This window comes from Aythya ferina (assembly GCF_964211825.1).
Source record: "Aythya ferina genome assembly, chromosome: 18".
Lineage (NCBI taxonomy): Eukaryota > Metazoa > Chordata > Aves > Anseriformes > Anatidae > Aythya > Aythya ferina.
Window position 1 is genome coordinate 1713734 of NC_140317.1, and position 16846 is coordinate 1730579.

Below are 16846 nucleotides of genomic sequence, written 5' to 3' on the forward strand. Positions count from 1 at the left end.
TGAAAGACAATTTAGTCATCCCTGAGATGACTTCTACTCTGATGCAGTCTTATGGCAAGCAAAGAGAGACACCAAGAAGATGAGCAAAAAGGACTTCCTGGCCATGCTTGGATATTGAAATGGACACGTGCTGCAAATCATCCAGATCTGTCCTCTGTCCCCTGATGGATATCCCTCTCCTACAGCAACTGAACTGAACTGAAGAGCACTGCTTTTTTGGCAGATGCAGAATTCAGTCAGCAGCCTGAAGTTCAAATTAAAACAAACAGTGCTTCCCAAAGCTCGAGCTGCTACCTGGCATTTCGACAAGGAGGGAGATGGGGCACTGGGGCGTATTCCCAGGCTGCTCCTGACTCACTGTATGACTGGGGTGAGTCATTTCCGAAGGTCTCTCCTTCTGATGTCCTCTCTGCTCTGCAGGGAATCGTAATGCTCCTGGAGGCTCTTGCAAATCTCCATTCATTATTAAATGCCTGGAAGTGCGCTAGTGCCTGGGAGGAAATGCCCTGTGGAAACAGATCCCTCCTTCATGGGCAGAAAGCACATCCAGGCTTGAAGTGAACTTCAACTCACAGAACAGAAGTGCTCACCAAATTGTGGGTTTTGTCTATGAAAATAGCTGAGAGAAAGATGATTTGTTGTTCAAAGAATTACTGAAGCAATAAGTCTTAGCAGCCACATAGCATTTATTACATCAAGAAACATCACCCATCTGGTCTCAATGCCTTATAATGAACATTATAATTATAATGAATACCCAGCACCCAACCAAGGAACTTGGGGTTGCTAAAGCAGACTTGCTTTTCAGAAAACAACTCAGTTTTTGAAATCACACATACTTAGAAACTTCTCTTTTCTTGTTAATTTGTTCCAGTGATAGTCCATCTGGCTTCAGGTCTTACCAGCTGATTTTTCTGATGCTGGATAAAAGAGCTCCTTAGTATCTTACAATTTTCATTCCCTAAAAGTGTTTTCACTTAGTGATCAAGCCACCTCTCAGCCTCTTGCTATGAACTAAAATGCTGATCTTTGTAAAAACCTCACTGAAGAGCATTTCCCCGTTCAGTTTTGAGTTTGACTCTTTCTCCACTAAGACATCTGTATCCGTCCCAGGAGTCCTGCTCCAGTTCCTGGAGGGCTGACTTCTTTTACTGTATTCTGGCACTTTTTGTTCAAAGGACTCAGAATACCCTTGCATCAGAACTTTCCTCTTTTGTTGATCTTTGCTTCCAAACCCCTCTGTGTCTCTTGCAACTTTTAGTAGCAATGATTTTACCTTTATTTCTGGGTTGCTGAGCTCAGTGTTGAACAGTGTATGGTGTTATGCTAAGCCTTGCCAAATACCACTTGCAACAGCTCTTCAGAGGGTAAACCCCACTGAAACCCAATCTGAGATCTGCCAGATCCCTGCTGCTGCACCCATTTAACATCAGCTTTCTCAATAATGTGCAGTGATAAAATCTTAATCAGATTGTCAAGTAGCACATTATCCAATACTGAGGAAAAACTAAGTGTATTGCATCCTTGACAGACCAAATTTTAATATTAGAGAATGATTTCAAGTGTCTTTGACAAGATCTATTTTCTCAGTCCCATACTGACAGGTGTTAATTATCTTGCAGTCCTTTTATTCGTCATCCGTTTTCAACGTCTTTACAAGGCAACTGAGAGCAGGGCTAATCCTTAGGTTCTGGGAAACATCACCATCTGTTGTGCTGTAGCCAGGGGTGGTGGGATAGCTCCTGGGAAGATGAGGCTTATTGGGCTGGCCATTCCTCCCACCCAGACTCTTGTCCTCCATCAGACTACTCCACCACCTTTGTGGGTTCCCAGCAACATTTCTGTATTTTTCCCTTCAAGGAGAGGACTGTCCATTCTGGCTCTGGATCTTACCCTCCCCAGAGGGACAAGTTGCTGCTTTGGTATTCAGTTTAACTCCCTGGAGCCCTGGCTGTGCTCTGTGCCAACAGCCACACAAGGAGGTGGCATCATGGTCTTGCTGTTGAAGTGACCTGTAACTAAGCCATCTCCACTACACAGAAGAGACTGCTGGCAAAATCCAACCCTGTTGTTCCCTAGCTGACCCCCATCATGCCCATCCACAAGGCCTACCAGGTAAAGGCCTTTTCTTAGATGGTTTCTCTGCCCATGGCTAGTCTTGCTCTTTCTGTGCTCCACTGCCTCAGTCCTCAGAGAGGACACCTGCTCAGCACGCCCCTGCCCTGCCAGCTCTCCTCTGTGCACTGATCTCCAGAGACACAAAGCAGAGTCTTCATCACCACACCTTCATCCACAGAAAGTGGGAGTGAATTGTGCCACACCCTGGCTGTGTACGTGGGTGTGTGCCCACAGGGACCGCTGCATCCCTCCACACAGCCCAGGAGGACCCTGCCAAGTGACCTGGAACAGGGCAGTCTGTGATGGCCTGCACTGGATCAGGCCAGGCACTCTCCATGCCACCCATCAGAATCCCTCCAGTCACACAGTCAGACCCTGTGTGGCAGGAACAGTCTGGCAGAGACCTCATCTGGGATGCTGCCAGGTTGCCCATGCCCATGGAGATGCCCCTCTGACCACCAACAGGGATCCTGTGGAGATCACCTAGTGGGGCCAGCAAAGACGGCTGGATATCAGAGCTTAAGGTCCTCACCATAGAACTGAAATCAATTATTACAGGAATTGGAATCAGCAGGTTTTATTGTCCTTTGAGGCAAGAATTGGCTCCAGCTTCATCTCAGTCATCATTGGTTCTCAATGCCATAAATCCTGCTGTTCTCTTCAATACCTTTTATGGGAAGTGAAGAAATTAGCTAATTCCCCATTGCTCCCTCCCCACTTATTAGTACTACAAAGGGTTGGGTAATTATGAATAGAACCGCCAGGCAAAATGAAACTTCTCCCTTTAAAATGCTTTTTAATTAACTCTGCTGGGTTTGTGTGTTTCTTAGGAAGTGCTGATTATGCTTTGCTGACTTTGAGCTCTGCTTTTGTGGAGACAGGTGATCCCCAGCACAATCCCAGCCAGAGGAGCAGAAAGGGGCCCCATCTTCTCACCAGACCTGCCCTGGGAAATGCTTGTCTTCTCTTGAGGGCAGTGGTGTGTTACAGCCCAAACCTTGTTTCATATGTTTAAGTGGAACATCAAAGGAACAGAAAGCTATGGGGAAAGCCTGAGGAAGAGCTTTGCAGGTGAGGGGTGGTGATGGGGTAACCTCTGCACCATACTGAGGAGGTGGTGGGGAAGGATCCCTGGGGCTCAGCACCCTTTCGAGCTTCATACCTTGGCCCATAAGGTCTGCAAGGTGGCAGAGACAGGGCAATCTGGCACCAGCAGATGAGGAGAGCTTCTCCCAGAGCCTGGCAGCACAGGGACAGGCTGCTGGGGCTCCATGCTGGGAGTGAAGCCCCGCTGTGGTACCTGCCCTCCTTCAGCCTATCCCAGTGGGGTGCTGTGAAAGCCTTCTGATGCCTCAACAATTTCCATTTCCAGCAATCCTTCCCAATTACCAGATATCATTTTTTTTTTTTTCAACATATAAGCAAATTTGCATAATGCTCAAGGCAAATTAATATTAAAATTAAAACACAAAATCTGACATCTCCTCAAAAAAAAAAAAAAGAAAAAAGAAAAAGAAAAAGAAAAACACTGCCATGTTTCCCAGAAACCCCAAACTCAGAGCTGGCGGAGGTGAAAGTGCAGTTGCCCCCCCATGGTAACTCTTGTCACCTCCCCCATGATGAGGGATGTTTAGTGAGGAACACACTCTGGCTTCACTGGCACTGCTCATACCGTGGATGAGTGATGAAGAAACTCCTACGTGTGCCAAGCTGCCAAGAGTGAAAGGAAAGTCCTCTTTGAAGCCTCCAGTGCTATGGGACACTTCACTGACTTTGCAGTACAGCCTTTTAGATGGATAGTGAATCACGGCTTGCCAATGTAAAATTAAAGGAGGCCAATTTTAAAATAAAATCTTATAGGCTTGAGCGACAAAATTTTACAACTTGTAATAATATCTTGCTTCTTCACTCTGCTATTTCCTGGCATAATGATGAAATGCAATAAATAAATACATAAAAATAATGACTCTTCCAGACCTTGTAGCTTTTGTTTTAATAGATGCTATTTAAATACACACAGACATAAAGATATCTACCTTTCAAACGCTGGTTACAAATGTTGGGAAGGCTGCCAAGAAAATGGCCTTTTATTTTTCCCCAATAGGTATCAAAAAGGAAACAATTTATATGTTGAAATTGCCTTTATTTTTGAATCCATAAATATTTGTTACTGACAAAAGTGGAAAAATCCTTAAGACTCTAAATTTTACTAAACTGATAATATTTTTGTTTACAGTACATACAGAATGTGCTTTTACAGGTAAGTATAACAACAAGAATAATACAGAGAAAAACAGTCAAATACTGCTCATCTTGAAGCTTGTTTAATGGTTAACCAAGAGTCTGTGCAAAGTTACAGATACAAATGTACTTCCTCTTCAGTACTACTGTATAATAAACATGGAATCCATAAACTGGGCTAAAGCACAAAAATATCCACTTAACCCCTCTTAGGAAATATTGTCCCCCAAACTAAAAATATTACAGTAAGAAGTGTCTTTCTCAGAGCCAAGAGATTCTTGCTACAAAAATGTCTAGCAGGTTTACAGATGGAAGGCTGGGAGTGGATACGAAGCACATGGGCGGAGGGTGGGGATTGGGGCAATGCACGTCTCCTCTGGTGGAGACCTCCTGTCGGGTCATGGTGGAGACGTGGGATATCACCTCGCTCGCTGCTCAGATTTGGCTTCCAGATTTATTCCAACATGTTCACAGCACGGGTCTGATTCTCCCCTTGCCCCCAGCAAGTGAAGCGTAGGTTGGTTTTCACGGCTGGGGTTTTGTGCTCAGTGAGGGCACATTCTTGCAGCCTTGAACCAGCTAAGAGAGGCTGGGAACAACACCTTCCACCATCCACTTACAGACACACAACACAGAAGTGGTTGTTCTCTAAGAAACAACCCCAGCACAGGCTTATTGCTAACAACACATTTTATGAAAATATTTAAGCCCCCTTTTCATATATTTCCCCTTACTAACTTTTACTCAACTGAAATACACCTGATCATGAAATCTGTATGTGTTAAATATATTTCAGCAGAGTACCTCCTTCTGGACCAAGCATTAAATTTGAAACAAACCTAAGACAAGCTACTTCTCCATCACATGAACTGCAGATGGCAAATTGATCACAAATTAGAACACTTACTTCAAATACAATTAAAGTTACCCTGTTTCACGATGGTTTTGTTTGTTGTGGAAGAAGATGAAGAAATCTTCCCAGCTACCAGGAACTACCCATCTCTTACAAAAACTTGATGCCAGGCTCTTGCAGACTTCTGGTGGGAAAGCTTCTGATAGACACAAGAACAGAAATATACATGCAGGAAGCCCAGATGCATGGGATTAGCTTTGCAGCCGGCCAGGTTAGCAAAACAGTAAGCAGAAATTAAATCTAGGCCAGGAAAGGAGGGCTTATTTCCAAGTAATTGTTTCACCCACCCACCCACCCACACCCATCCCCCAGTAACAGAGCATCGTTTATAAAAGGAACATTAAAACATTGAAAAATATTTCATTTTTCCGTAAAACACAATTCACTGTCATTAGAAGTCTTTTATGACAAAATTTCTGTTCCGTGTGGTGATCCGCATGGTTCATTAAAAATAGTTTTCCACATTTCAAAGAGTGAGTCAATAAATTTTGGAAGCTTAAATTCGTACAGGGTCATTTGGAATCTAATGACATTTTACAGTATGTATATATATATATGAGTATTTATGTATATACACATATACATACATGTATCTGTATTAATGAGATAATTGTATAAAACCCATTGCAGCTCACTATTAGGTGTTGCTGCTTGGGGAATGCAAATAATTATCAGTTTGTAGGAAATAATATAAACTTTTCTACATCACCCTCCCCCAGTCCCTGCACATGCACTCTGGGAACTGGATGCTCCACAGATGTGTGTTTCCACCTGTGAGTTGGAGAAAAAGACAGATCAATTCTTCATAGTACATTAGGTTAATCAAGGCAGATTATATTTTACTGTACAGAGGAATGTGACTGCTTTCTGCTTTCCTCCTGAGTGCAGAATGAGATGGTGACTCAGACAAGAGAAGAAGAAAGCAGAAAAATCACAGTGCAGGTAACAGCATCCTTAAGAGCTGCTGCCTGCCAGTGGGACCATGACCAGAAGGAAAGCAGTGGGAAGTCTGGGGAGCTGCATCCCCCTACCCAGCACTCTCTTTCCAGGTAGACACCGGATTGCAACACATCAGACATGATGTGGCAGGACAATGATGACAAATAATAATAAAAATGCTTTGCTTTTCTACAGTGTCTGTTGTGAGAGGGTCTCAAAGCACTTCACAGACATCATGGAACGAACCCTCATAATGTCTCTGCGGAATAGGAATAGTTGCTATTATCATCATGTGTTGACCACAGAAAATGGAAGTGCTAGGGACCAGGCTGTGGACCTTGACTTCCAGTCCTGGCCCAAGGGTCTTTTCAGTGACAAACTCTCAGAATGAGCAATAAGTTAAAAATGATGAACACCTCTGTGTGCTGAAATGCTACAACTCTAGATAGCAATACATTCTAGCACACAGCTCAAGCCATGGGAACACACAGTGCCCAGAAACAAATTGCAGTCATCCAGGCCATGGTGCCTTCTCAAAGAAATTGCTGAAAATTTTGCGTGGTAGTGACAGAGTCCCTGAAGAGATTTGGCCTAGAATTTTTTTTTTTTTTTTTTTTTAATGGTTCTCATGGGACACATCTGCTTGAGACTGTTGTGTAGGTGGAAGAGGTGAGGAAAAAGGGCCACGATTTCTTTGGAGGATTATTGCCCAATAAGACAAGTTATCAGAGGGCTTGTGATGTTAGTCAGTATAAGAGAAGGCTCTGAGGTCCTGGAGCACAGCATAGTATCTGCATGGGCTACTCGAGTGAAAATTTTCCATATTTGCATCTGGTCCCGCAGCTTCTTAGCTCACAAACTGAACACTTAGACAAGGACTAGAGCTTGAGACATACAGCCATGGAAGTGGAAAGAGAGGAGCGTTCACCTACCCGTGGCCTCACATGGTCACTCTGCTCCTCTGTCCCTGCCACCTCAGCTCCTGGAGAGTTTAGATTGGACTCTCCTCTCCCACAGTGTTCTCATTTCCCTACTTGCAGAGAAGACCCTGGCTTTGTATGGTCCAAAATTGACTGGAAAGGCCCCAGAATCTCAGTAAGGACTGCCTCCCCATCAGTAGTGTGCACTTCTCTTCAAATCAGTCATGAATTTCACGTTGCAGGAAAGTCACCAAAGGCAGCGTTTTCACAGGGATTTGCATTCTGTGAAGAAATAGCCAGTGACTGAGCTGAGGAGCTTGAAGGAAGTTGGGGAGAGGAGTGTCCATCAAAGGAAAGGTCAGGAGATGAGGTGTGAGCCTTTTCTCTCTTGTCCCTCCCATGCTATTGAACTTCTATCCTGATCCACAGATAAATTTGTCTGTTGCCCAGAACAGTTTTGCCCAATGCTGCATGTTATTGACCATCTGGACCATGGAGACACTTATTTGTTCCTTCCCATCTCAGTTTCCGTCAAACAAAGCCCCAGTACTCCTCTCAGATGAATTCTATTCTGAACACAGTCTCCATCAGGTGGGGCAGAAGAAAGTCCATGAACTAGGAGCAGCAACCCCAGGATGGTGTGGGAAAGAGAAGGGCCTTGGATCCCTTTTGAAAACTGCAGCACAGTGAAAGTCAGCTTGGCTCCCCCTCTGTGGCCTCTCTAAATTCCACCTGGAGTAGACAGCATGCTCCTCGTGCCTACCCTGCACCAGAAGATGCAGGTGCTGCATCATCAGCTGCCACGTGAGAGTCAAATTCACAACAACCCACAATCCTTGTATGTAGTATTGAGCTGGGAACAGCATTAAGGCCAGGAGGTGGGAAGTATTTGAGGGGTGGAGAACAGAGATAATTTAAATGGAGTTTAGTAAAGAGTCAAGTAGGAGAAGCCTCAATGTGGGTAAGCAGAATGTGAAAAGTACCATATGGGAATGTGTTTGCAACCTAAAGTCAGTCATCTTTTCACCCCAAGGAGGGAGCGTGCCTGTCATTTTGGTTGGGTGCAGGGGTGTGTGTGTGTGTGTGTGTTGCATGTGGTGGTGCTTTGAGTTCACACCAGGGACAGTGAGTGCTGGATAGTGTCCGGCACTACTGCAGTTACAGCGCTGGGTCTGGGGGGCCTCTGAGATCCTTTCCTGGCCAAAGAAGTGCATTCTAGTGTGAGTTGGTTCTACAGAATTTGATAGGAGCAAAAATGAAGAAAATAAATAAATAAATAGATAGATAAATAAATAAACAAATCAGATCTCAAGCTGTATAGAAAGCCAGAGATAAAATCCTCACAAATTCTGGACCCATGAGTCTATTTTTTAAAGATTTTACAAATATACAGTATCTAATTACCATTATATCAGATATACAACATGCCCATTTATTATAATTATGCTGGATATATAATTTATATGCATGAAATGTAACTGCATGGCTAGGATTGGGATTCAGTGGAATTGGAATTTGGAAGGTTTCTTTCCTGGGCCATTACCTAGTAAGACAATCACAGAAAATTACCGGCCTACTTTTTGGTAGACAGACACCCTCAGCTTTGTGTTTCTGCTAAGGGACAGAAAGAGATTTGCTACATACAGAGTTCTAAGTTGCAACTGAGAGGAGGAAATATGTCTAGCAACAGGGGAACTGGGCCACTGGAAAATACTGTCAGGAAAAGAAACTCTTGTGGAGAAACCCAGGCTCACTGAAAACCACGATAGGCTTTCCTGGCAGGGGTTTTCGTGGAGTCAGGGCTTCCCCCAGTACAGGTCAGCAGCATGAAGCTGAACAAATTCTGGTGCTGTAGGCTCAGCAGTGGCAAGAAGCTGAAGAAAGAGAGAGCCTGTTCTTCCTTCCTATTTACATGTTGGAGACACTGAGATACTAGAATGTGGAGAAAGGGTCTAACAAGCATTTCAGTATATTTGTGCTTATTGAACACATCAACCCCACTACTTCCTACACTGAGAGAGCAGGCGATTTGTAGGCACTAGTATATTTTTATCTTATGAGCATATTTAATATAAACTAAATTGTTATTTCTCAGCCAGGCTATTCTTGTCCCTAGATCTGCCAGTCCCCTAGCAAAGTCTTCCCTTGAATTTGCTCCAAGGGTGAGGAAGACCAGATGGATGGGTGCTGGCTGATACCGAGCTGTCTGGAGGTGATCCCCAGCAGCCAGAAGCTTACCTACTTGCTACTGAAAGGTAGCTTGATGGCTGGCATGAGGGATGAGAACAGGGCCCCTTCCTACCAGGATGGGGTGCTGCATTTTCTCCTCCCCGTCACAGGCTGCATGAGACTGGTTCTACTTGTAGCAATTGAAAAGTCCTAAATTGATAAAAATAATCAGATAATGCAGGTGAGCCCTTGGAAGGAGCCATCTACTACTATGGCTTTCTTTGACAGAAACTGATGCATGTCAGGAAATTTCCTCCATTATCCCTCACTAACTTCAGTTTGGTTGGGTTCTCCTTATGTCATCAATGTAGGGGTGGCTTTAAAAACAACAATATGGGTGGGACTGTCAGAGAAGTCTTTTCAGACACTGAGTTATTAGAGGTTATCTTGGCCTATAAGGCCACTGCAGTATGGGGTGAGGTGGCCACCCCAGTCCTTACTGAATATCTACAATGCTCGAGGTCATGATATCAAACAGTCACCTCTGTTTTGCTCGCTGTACGGTAGTGATGGTGGTGTCCTGGAATATAATGCAGCTGCTCTACTGTGTTGTGCCGTCGGGAGGCGAATGCTTGGCGCTTGGCGGAAGTTGGGTTCATACCTAAGGTATTGTACAAGTTATTTGAGGCACTGGGATGGGAGTGCATTTTTGTCATCCTGTAGCGATCCAAGACGGGTGTGGAAACAAAGACGTCTGTGTGTGACAATGCCCGTGACATTGACTGCTCAGGGTATCCCGACCGCTCTGGGGAGAGCAGGGGGTCTTGGGAGTGGAGGCGCTCGGCGGACAGAAGCTGTTCATCTGAGAGGATCCGTTCATAGGACATGCTAAACTCCTCGGGCATGATCCTCTCAGGGGACAGCACCCTGTCCTGGGACATGGCCCTGATGGGACGGCGGGGCCTCTCCCTGTGGTTGGTCTGCTGAGACATTTTGATGACGTTGATAGGGAGCGTGCCCCGGGCTGCCAGGTCAGGCAGGTGTCTCCTCCTCATGTAATACTCATCAGCCTCTTTGTCAGCTGTGGGAAAAGAAGGGGAACAGTTAGAAATGTCAGAGCCATGTCCCACAGGCTGTGTGCTTCACACAGCCGTGGAGAAGCCTCCTGAGGACTGTCTCCAGCAGCTGGACCTGGGCATGGACATCCACGTCAGGATGCTGCCTGTCAGAGAGGCACCAGCCCTGCATTGTTGTGTGGCCATGGGCTTATGGCAAACAGAGACAGCTCCAAATGCATGGAGACAGATGCTATTCCCTGTGTGATGCATCACACCTTCCCACACCATGACACAACAGACTCCATGCGTTGCTGAGTACAGATCTTGGTACGACACGATTTAAACAAACAGCAAGTCATGGCGAAGTTATCCAACATCACCTTTGCAATACAAAGGAAGCATAGGGAAGGTGAGCTGGAGCAGCCAAGTTTCCCATTTGGGGAAACTCATGCCTCGTTTTTGGCCTCAGATGTAGATGTGCTGTGGCATCCCTAACTGATGTCATTGCATTTTAAATGTCTGTTTTTAAATAAAAAAGAAAAGTAGCTGTGGTGGGCTCTCTCTAAGACATTGAATCATCTGTCTGAGATTTTATTTTCCAGTTTTTCCAGATATTTTGCTTGATATTGTAGAATTTATCTCATGAAAAGTTTCTTGCTCATTTTGCTTCTTCTCTGTCTTAAACTATATCTTTGTTGCTTAGGATAATGATAACTCAGCACATAGACACAGACACACAGCATCATCTTTTTGTATTTCAAACATATGAGGATGTCATGTGTTGCAGATATATCCCAACATATCACTTTAATCCCAGAGCAGATGGAATAACCTGACTCTGACTCAAGCAACTTGCAATTTGAAGATGAAGCAAAAAAAAAAAAAAAACAAAAAACAAACAACCCAACTTTCTGGTAAAACTAACTGATGTTCATATGCCATAAGCAGGTAAGATATGTAAGATTAATCAACAGTTGCTGGGCTTCAAAGCCAGTGCAGCTTGTGGACTGCTATGATGTGCCTGTGACTGCAGGATGCACGAAGCTTCCCCACACAAAGGTAAAGTGAAGTTCTCCACCTTACAGAGAGAGCAAGATCTCTTGCAAAGTGACCTAATGGGAGCTGCTTAGCACAGGTACTACAGAGTTGAGAACGCGCATGATCCAATATACCCTTTCATTATCAATCTCGAGCCAAGTGTTGATGGGCAAAGACCTCATCTCCTATAGGCCACACACAGCTCCTAGTACCTGTCATAAAATTCATTTGCAAAGTCTTTTGCCTATAAGATAAATACAATACAGATATATCATAAAGATAATAAAAAATAACCCCTTTTCTCAGCTTTAGTATTTCACTCCATTGATGTAGGTGATGTAAGATGGGAAAGTATCAGATAGAGGAGGAGGAAAAAATTATGTGTGGTGTTGCTGAGGTTGCTCAAGTGATAAAAATTGCAAATCTCTGCTGCAAGACAGTCTAGGCAACCATGGGGTGTGCGAAGTAGATGATCCTCTCATGGGACAGCACCTTGTCCTGAGACATGGCTCTGAGGGGATGGTGGGTCCAGACCCTGTGTCCTCAAATGCTTACAGTCTATGTAGACATTCAAAATACCTAGTAGTTAAATAGGAATTTGGTGAGGAAATTGCTCTGTTTACTCTGACACGGACATAGATCTATAGGTTTTAGACATTACATTGGATGAGGAATTGGCTAGTTGTCCCACGAGGCAGTTATCTGAGGAAATGCCAATGCCTTATGATACAAGACCAAGTGTTGACAACACCCCAAAAGTTAGCTCACAAGAGAACAGTTTAAAATTAGTGTCTTAAGCTCTTCAGGAGGAACTCAGAGTGCTTTAAGCAGCCTGTGATGGATGCTCTCACGCACTGGTCTCCTCCTTTCCTCTCCCACATGCTCAGCGCTCTCTTTCATGCCCCCGGCTGCCGTTATTCATGTTTCTCCAAATATTCCAAATACCCTAGAAGGTTCGTGAAGAGAATGGTTGGTCTTATCTCAGCATCCAAAAATACAAACTGAGAATATGTGTGCTGAAATGCATGCCCTGTTAGCACCATCGTTTCAGTCAAGCTCTTCTTTACAACCTACTAATTGCCAGGGTATGAAGATTACCCAGAGCACTCCTCTGTTGGCATGCTTGCCATGAATTAGCTTTGCTTACTAGAGTATATATTGTAGAAATGAGTTGCTTTTTGCCATCAAAAACTTCTTGGAGGAATCTTGTTGCAAAGGTCAGATAGCAGCTCCCCTGGAATCAAATGACTTGTCCTTTCAAAATCACCTTATATGAAGCCTGAGAAGGACTGGGGAATTTTGATATGGCCACAGGAATTTTAGATATCTGTTTTCTATCATGTGGCCATAGATAGACTTGCGTACACTTAATGTGCACAGACTTGATAATGATGTGTAAGGCTGGTTGCAGAATAGGAGCTGAGCAATTAGCACTTTGGCACTTGGCCTCTGCTCTGGAAGAGAGAACTGCTGCTGGATTTGCCCAAGTGACTCTAAATAGATGTAATTAAAGCAGAGAACATCCCAAATGGAGATGTGCTTGGATGCTCACACCTGGCTGTGGTAATTGCCAGCAGGAGCTAAACCAGTTTAAGTGACGTTTGCAGCAGTTTGATTCTGTTAGTGAGGTGGCAGAATCAGCTGATTAAAAGTGGTTCAAAGTTGTTCCTTGCTAATTTAGGTAAAAAATGCAGCATGGTCTACACTCTGAAAAAAAAAAAAAAAAAAAAAAAAAAAAGCCAATTAGAAACATAAAAATATATCCTTTCCTTCCATTTTCCATCTCTGTAAGCAGTGTAGAAGTCTCCATGGCCTTTTACTAGCAGTGGCTAACCCATTCAGGGACCTGATTTCATTTTAAAGGTGTTCTGAGGCTCATGCAGGCTGTCTCCTTCTTTGCTGCTGAGAGACACATGTAGATGTTGGCACATCTACATGTTCTACATATTCCAGAAACATTTTCAGGTGCAGACAAACTTCACATCTCCATCTCAGAGGAATCAAAGCCACAAACTCCATGCTAGCTGGCTTAAGCAGGCACAAAGCAGACATTTAACAGGCTGCTGTCTCTGAAAGGTAGTGCCAGCTGAGCAGCACTGGACTGGTGATGGAGAGCAGAGTTTGAGGAGGGGTTGGGTGCATTGTGTCACATGAGTGCCTTTGTGCCAAGGAGGAAGCTCTGTGGCAACTTTTCTACTGCAGTGAAGAGCAGTGAAACAAGCACACCTCCAGGCTTCTGAGTTCCAAGGCTCCAGGTGCTTCACCCCATGGGTGGTGGTGGAACTGCTGATGTCTGTTTATATTTGTCTGCTGAAACCCAAATGTCTCCAAGACCTGAAACCTGCTAGTCTGTTTCATCTCTTCCTTGTTGCACCAGAAAGTTCACAGGGATAATGAGGCATTCATAGTGCTATCCCTTATCATTTTATTGATGCTCATGTGATAACTGACATTTTTAATTTTAGCCAAAATAAAACTGCAATCAAACAAGTTTCTCCCTCATGGATGTGCTTAAAATTCAAAAACGTATCCTGAGTGGATTTCTAAAGGACAGCAATGATGAGTAGACAAAAGTAAATCACTGGTCTATTGATTAACAGTGAGTTTTCTCTCTCTCTCTCTTTTTTTTTTTTAATTCTTTTTCTTTTCTTTTCTTTTCTTTTCTTTTCTTTTCTTTTCTTTTCTTTTCTTTTCTTTTCTTTTCTTTTCTTTTCTTTTCTTTTCTTTTCTTTTCTTTTCTTTTCTTTTCTCTTCTCTTCTCTTCTCTTCTCTTCTCTTCTCTTCTCTTCTCTTCTCTTCTCTTCTCTTCTCTTCTCTTCTCTTCCTCTTCCTCTTCCTCTTCCTCTTCCTCTTCCTCTTTCAAAATCAGTATTATATTTGTGGGACTTTACTCATGTTTTTCAAATGCTTGGAAGTGGAATTACTAGAAATTACATTTTCTAGACATTTTTTCCCCCTTCCCATTCTTTCCCCCTTTGTTAATCTTTGGAACATTGACCAGGGTTGGTCTCATCAAACTTCAGAAATGTTTGAGTGCTTCATCTTGACTTGGCTTTAGGATGAGCTGACTTGGCCAAGAGGGTTGTTTTGTTGTTGTTGTTGTTGTTTTTGTTTTGCTTCTCTTATTTAGAGGGAATGCCTAAATGAGTGTTCTTCCTCATATGTCTCACCTCAATATGTCTAAGATGAGTGAGACAAACCCATCGCAGTAAGGCAGAGCAGAGCTCCTCCAACACTAATCTTAGCTTCCCAACCTGGTACGCCCCTCTGACTATTACCCTCTTTTGATAGTCCAGGCGGGCAGTGACAACATCGAAGAGAGAAGCCTGAGGGCTATCAAAAGAGACTTTAGGGGACTGGGTCGGTTAGTGGATGGAGCGGGAGTGCAGGTGGTGTTTTCATCCATCCCTACGGTGGCAGGGAGGGGTTCAGAGAGGACACGGAAAGCCCACCTGTTAAACACGTGGCTCCGGGGCTGGTGCCAACGCAGAAATCTTGTTTTTTTTGATCATGGGGCACTTTACTCAGCACCTGGCCTGATGGCCGCAGACGGGTCCCTATCTTTTAGGGGAAAAAGGATCCTGGGCCAGGAGCTGGCAGGGCTCATTGAGAGGGCTTTAAACTAGGTAGGAAGGGGGATGGGGCTGAAGCTAGGATTGTTGGGGCTGTGCCAGGGGGAACGATGGCAAGGCCGAAGGATAAGGCAATGGCCCAGCTGAAGTGCATCTACACCAATGCACGCAGCATGGGTAACAAACAGGAGGAGCTGGAAGCCATCGTGCGGCAGGCAGGCTACGACTTGGTTGCCATCACGGAGACGTGGTGGGACCAGTCTCATGACTGGAGTGCTGCAATGTCTGGCTATAAGCTCTATAGAAGGGACAGGCAGCACAGAAGGGGTGGTGGGGTGGCTCTCTATATTAGAGAGTCTTTTGAGGTTGTAGAACTCGAGGTTGGGAACGACAAGGTCGAGTCCCTTTGGGTTAGGATCGGCAGGGACAACAAGGCTAGTGTCCTGGTCGGGGTCTGCTATAGACCGCCGAACCAGGATGAGGAGACGGATGAGGAACTCTACAGGCAGCTGACACAAGTTGCAAAATCGTCAGCTCTTGTACTCGTGGGGGACTTCAACTTCCCTGACATATCCTGGAAGCACAACACAGCCCTGAGAAAGCAGTCTAGGAGGTTTCTGGAGAGCGTGGAAGATAGCTTCCTGACGCAGCTGGTTAGTGAACCTACCAGGGGTGGTGCCCCGCTAGACCTTCTCTTCACAAACAGAGAAGGACTGGTGGAGGATGTGATTGTCAGGAGCTGTCTTGGGCAGAGTGACCACGCAATGGTGGAGTTCACTATTCTTGGCGAGGCCAGGAAGGGGACCAGTAAAACCGCTGTATTGGACTTTCGGAGGGCTGACTTTGAGCTGCTCAGGACACTAGTTGGTGGAGTCCCTTGGGAGGCGGTTCTGAAGGGCAGAGGGGTCCAGGAAGGCTGGGCGCTCTTCAAGAGGGAAATCTTAATGGCGCAGGAACGGTCTGTCCCCAAGTGCCCAAAGATGAGCTGGCGGGGAAGAAGACCGGCCTGGCTCAACAGAGAATTGTGGCTTGATCTTAGGAGAAAAAAGAGGGTTTATAAGCTTTGGAAAAATGGGCAGGCCACTAGGGAGGACTTTAAGGATGTAGCGAGGCTGTGCAGGGACAAAATTAGGAAGGCTAAAGCTCATCTGGAGCTCAATCTGGCTACTGCCGTTAAAGATAACAAAAAATGTTTCTATAAATACATCAACACAAAAAGGAGGACTAAGGAGAATCTCCATCCTTTACTGGATGCGGGGGGAAACTTAGTTACAAGAGATGAGGAAAAGGCGGAGGTGCTCAATGCCTTCTTTGCCTCAGTCTTTAGCGGCAATACCGGTTGTTCTCTGGATACTCAGTACCCTGAGCTGGTGGAAGGGGATGGGGAGCAGGATGTGGCCCTCACTATCCATGAAGAACTGGTTGGTGACCTGCTACGGCACTTAGATGTGCACAAGTCGATGGGGCCGGATGGGATCCACCCAAGGGTACTGAGAGAACTGGCAGAGGAGCTGGCCAAGCCACTATCCATCATTTATCAGCAGTCCTGGCTATCGGGGGAGGTCCCAGTTGACTGGCGGCTAGCAAATGTGATGCCCATCTACAAGAAGGGCCGGAGGGCAGACCCGGGAAATTACAGGCCTGTCAGTTTGACCTCAGTGTCAGGGAAGCTCATGGAGCAGATCCTCCTGAGAGTCATCACGCAGCACTTGCAGGGCAAGCAGGCGATCAGGCCCAGTCAGCATGGGTTTATGAAAGGCAGGTCCTGCTTGACGAACCTGATCTCCTTCTATGACAAAGTGACGCGCTGGGTGGATGAGGGAAAGGCTGTGGATGTGGTCTACCTTGACTTCAGCAAGGCTTTTGACACCGTCTCCC

The 16846-nt window shown here is 45.1% G+C and overlaps 1 protein-coding gene across 6 annotated transcripts in view; it reads right to left on the bottom strand.

The window, feature by feature from the left end:
• Positions 1-5572: 5572 nt before the first annotated feature.
• The window catches only part of SHISA6 (shisa family member 6), a 260223-nt gene continuing 248949 nt past the window's right edge, over positions 5573-16846 (bottom strand). For all 6 annotated transcript variants that reach the window (XM_084491784.1, XM_084491783.1, XM_084491780.1 and 3 more), the window contains one exon: positions 5573-10381. In XM_084491784.1, coding sequence (XP_084347910.1) covers positions 9831-10381 — 551 coding nt within the window. In that variant the 3' untranslated portion in view covers positions 5573-9830. The remainder of the gene's footprint in view (positions 10382-16846) is intronic.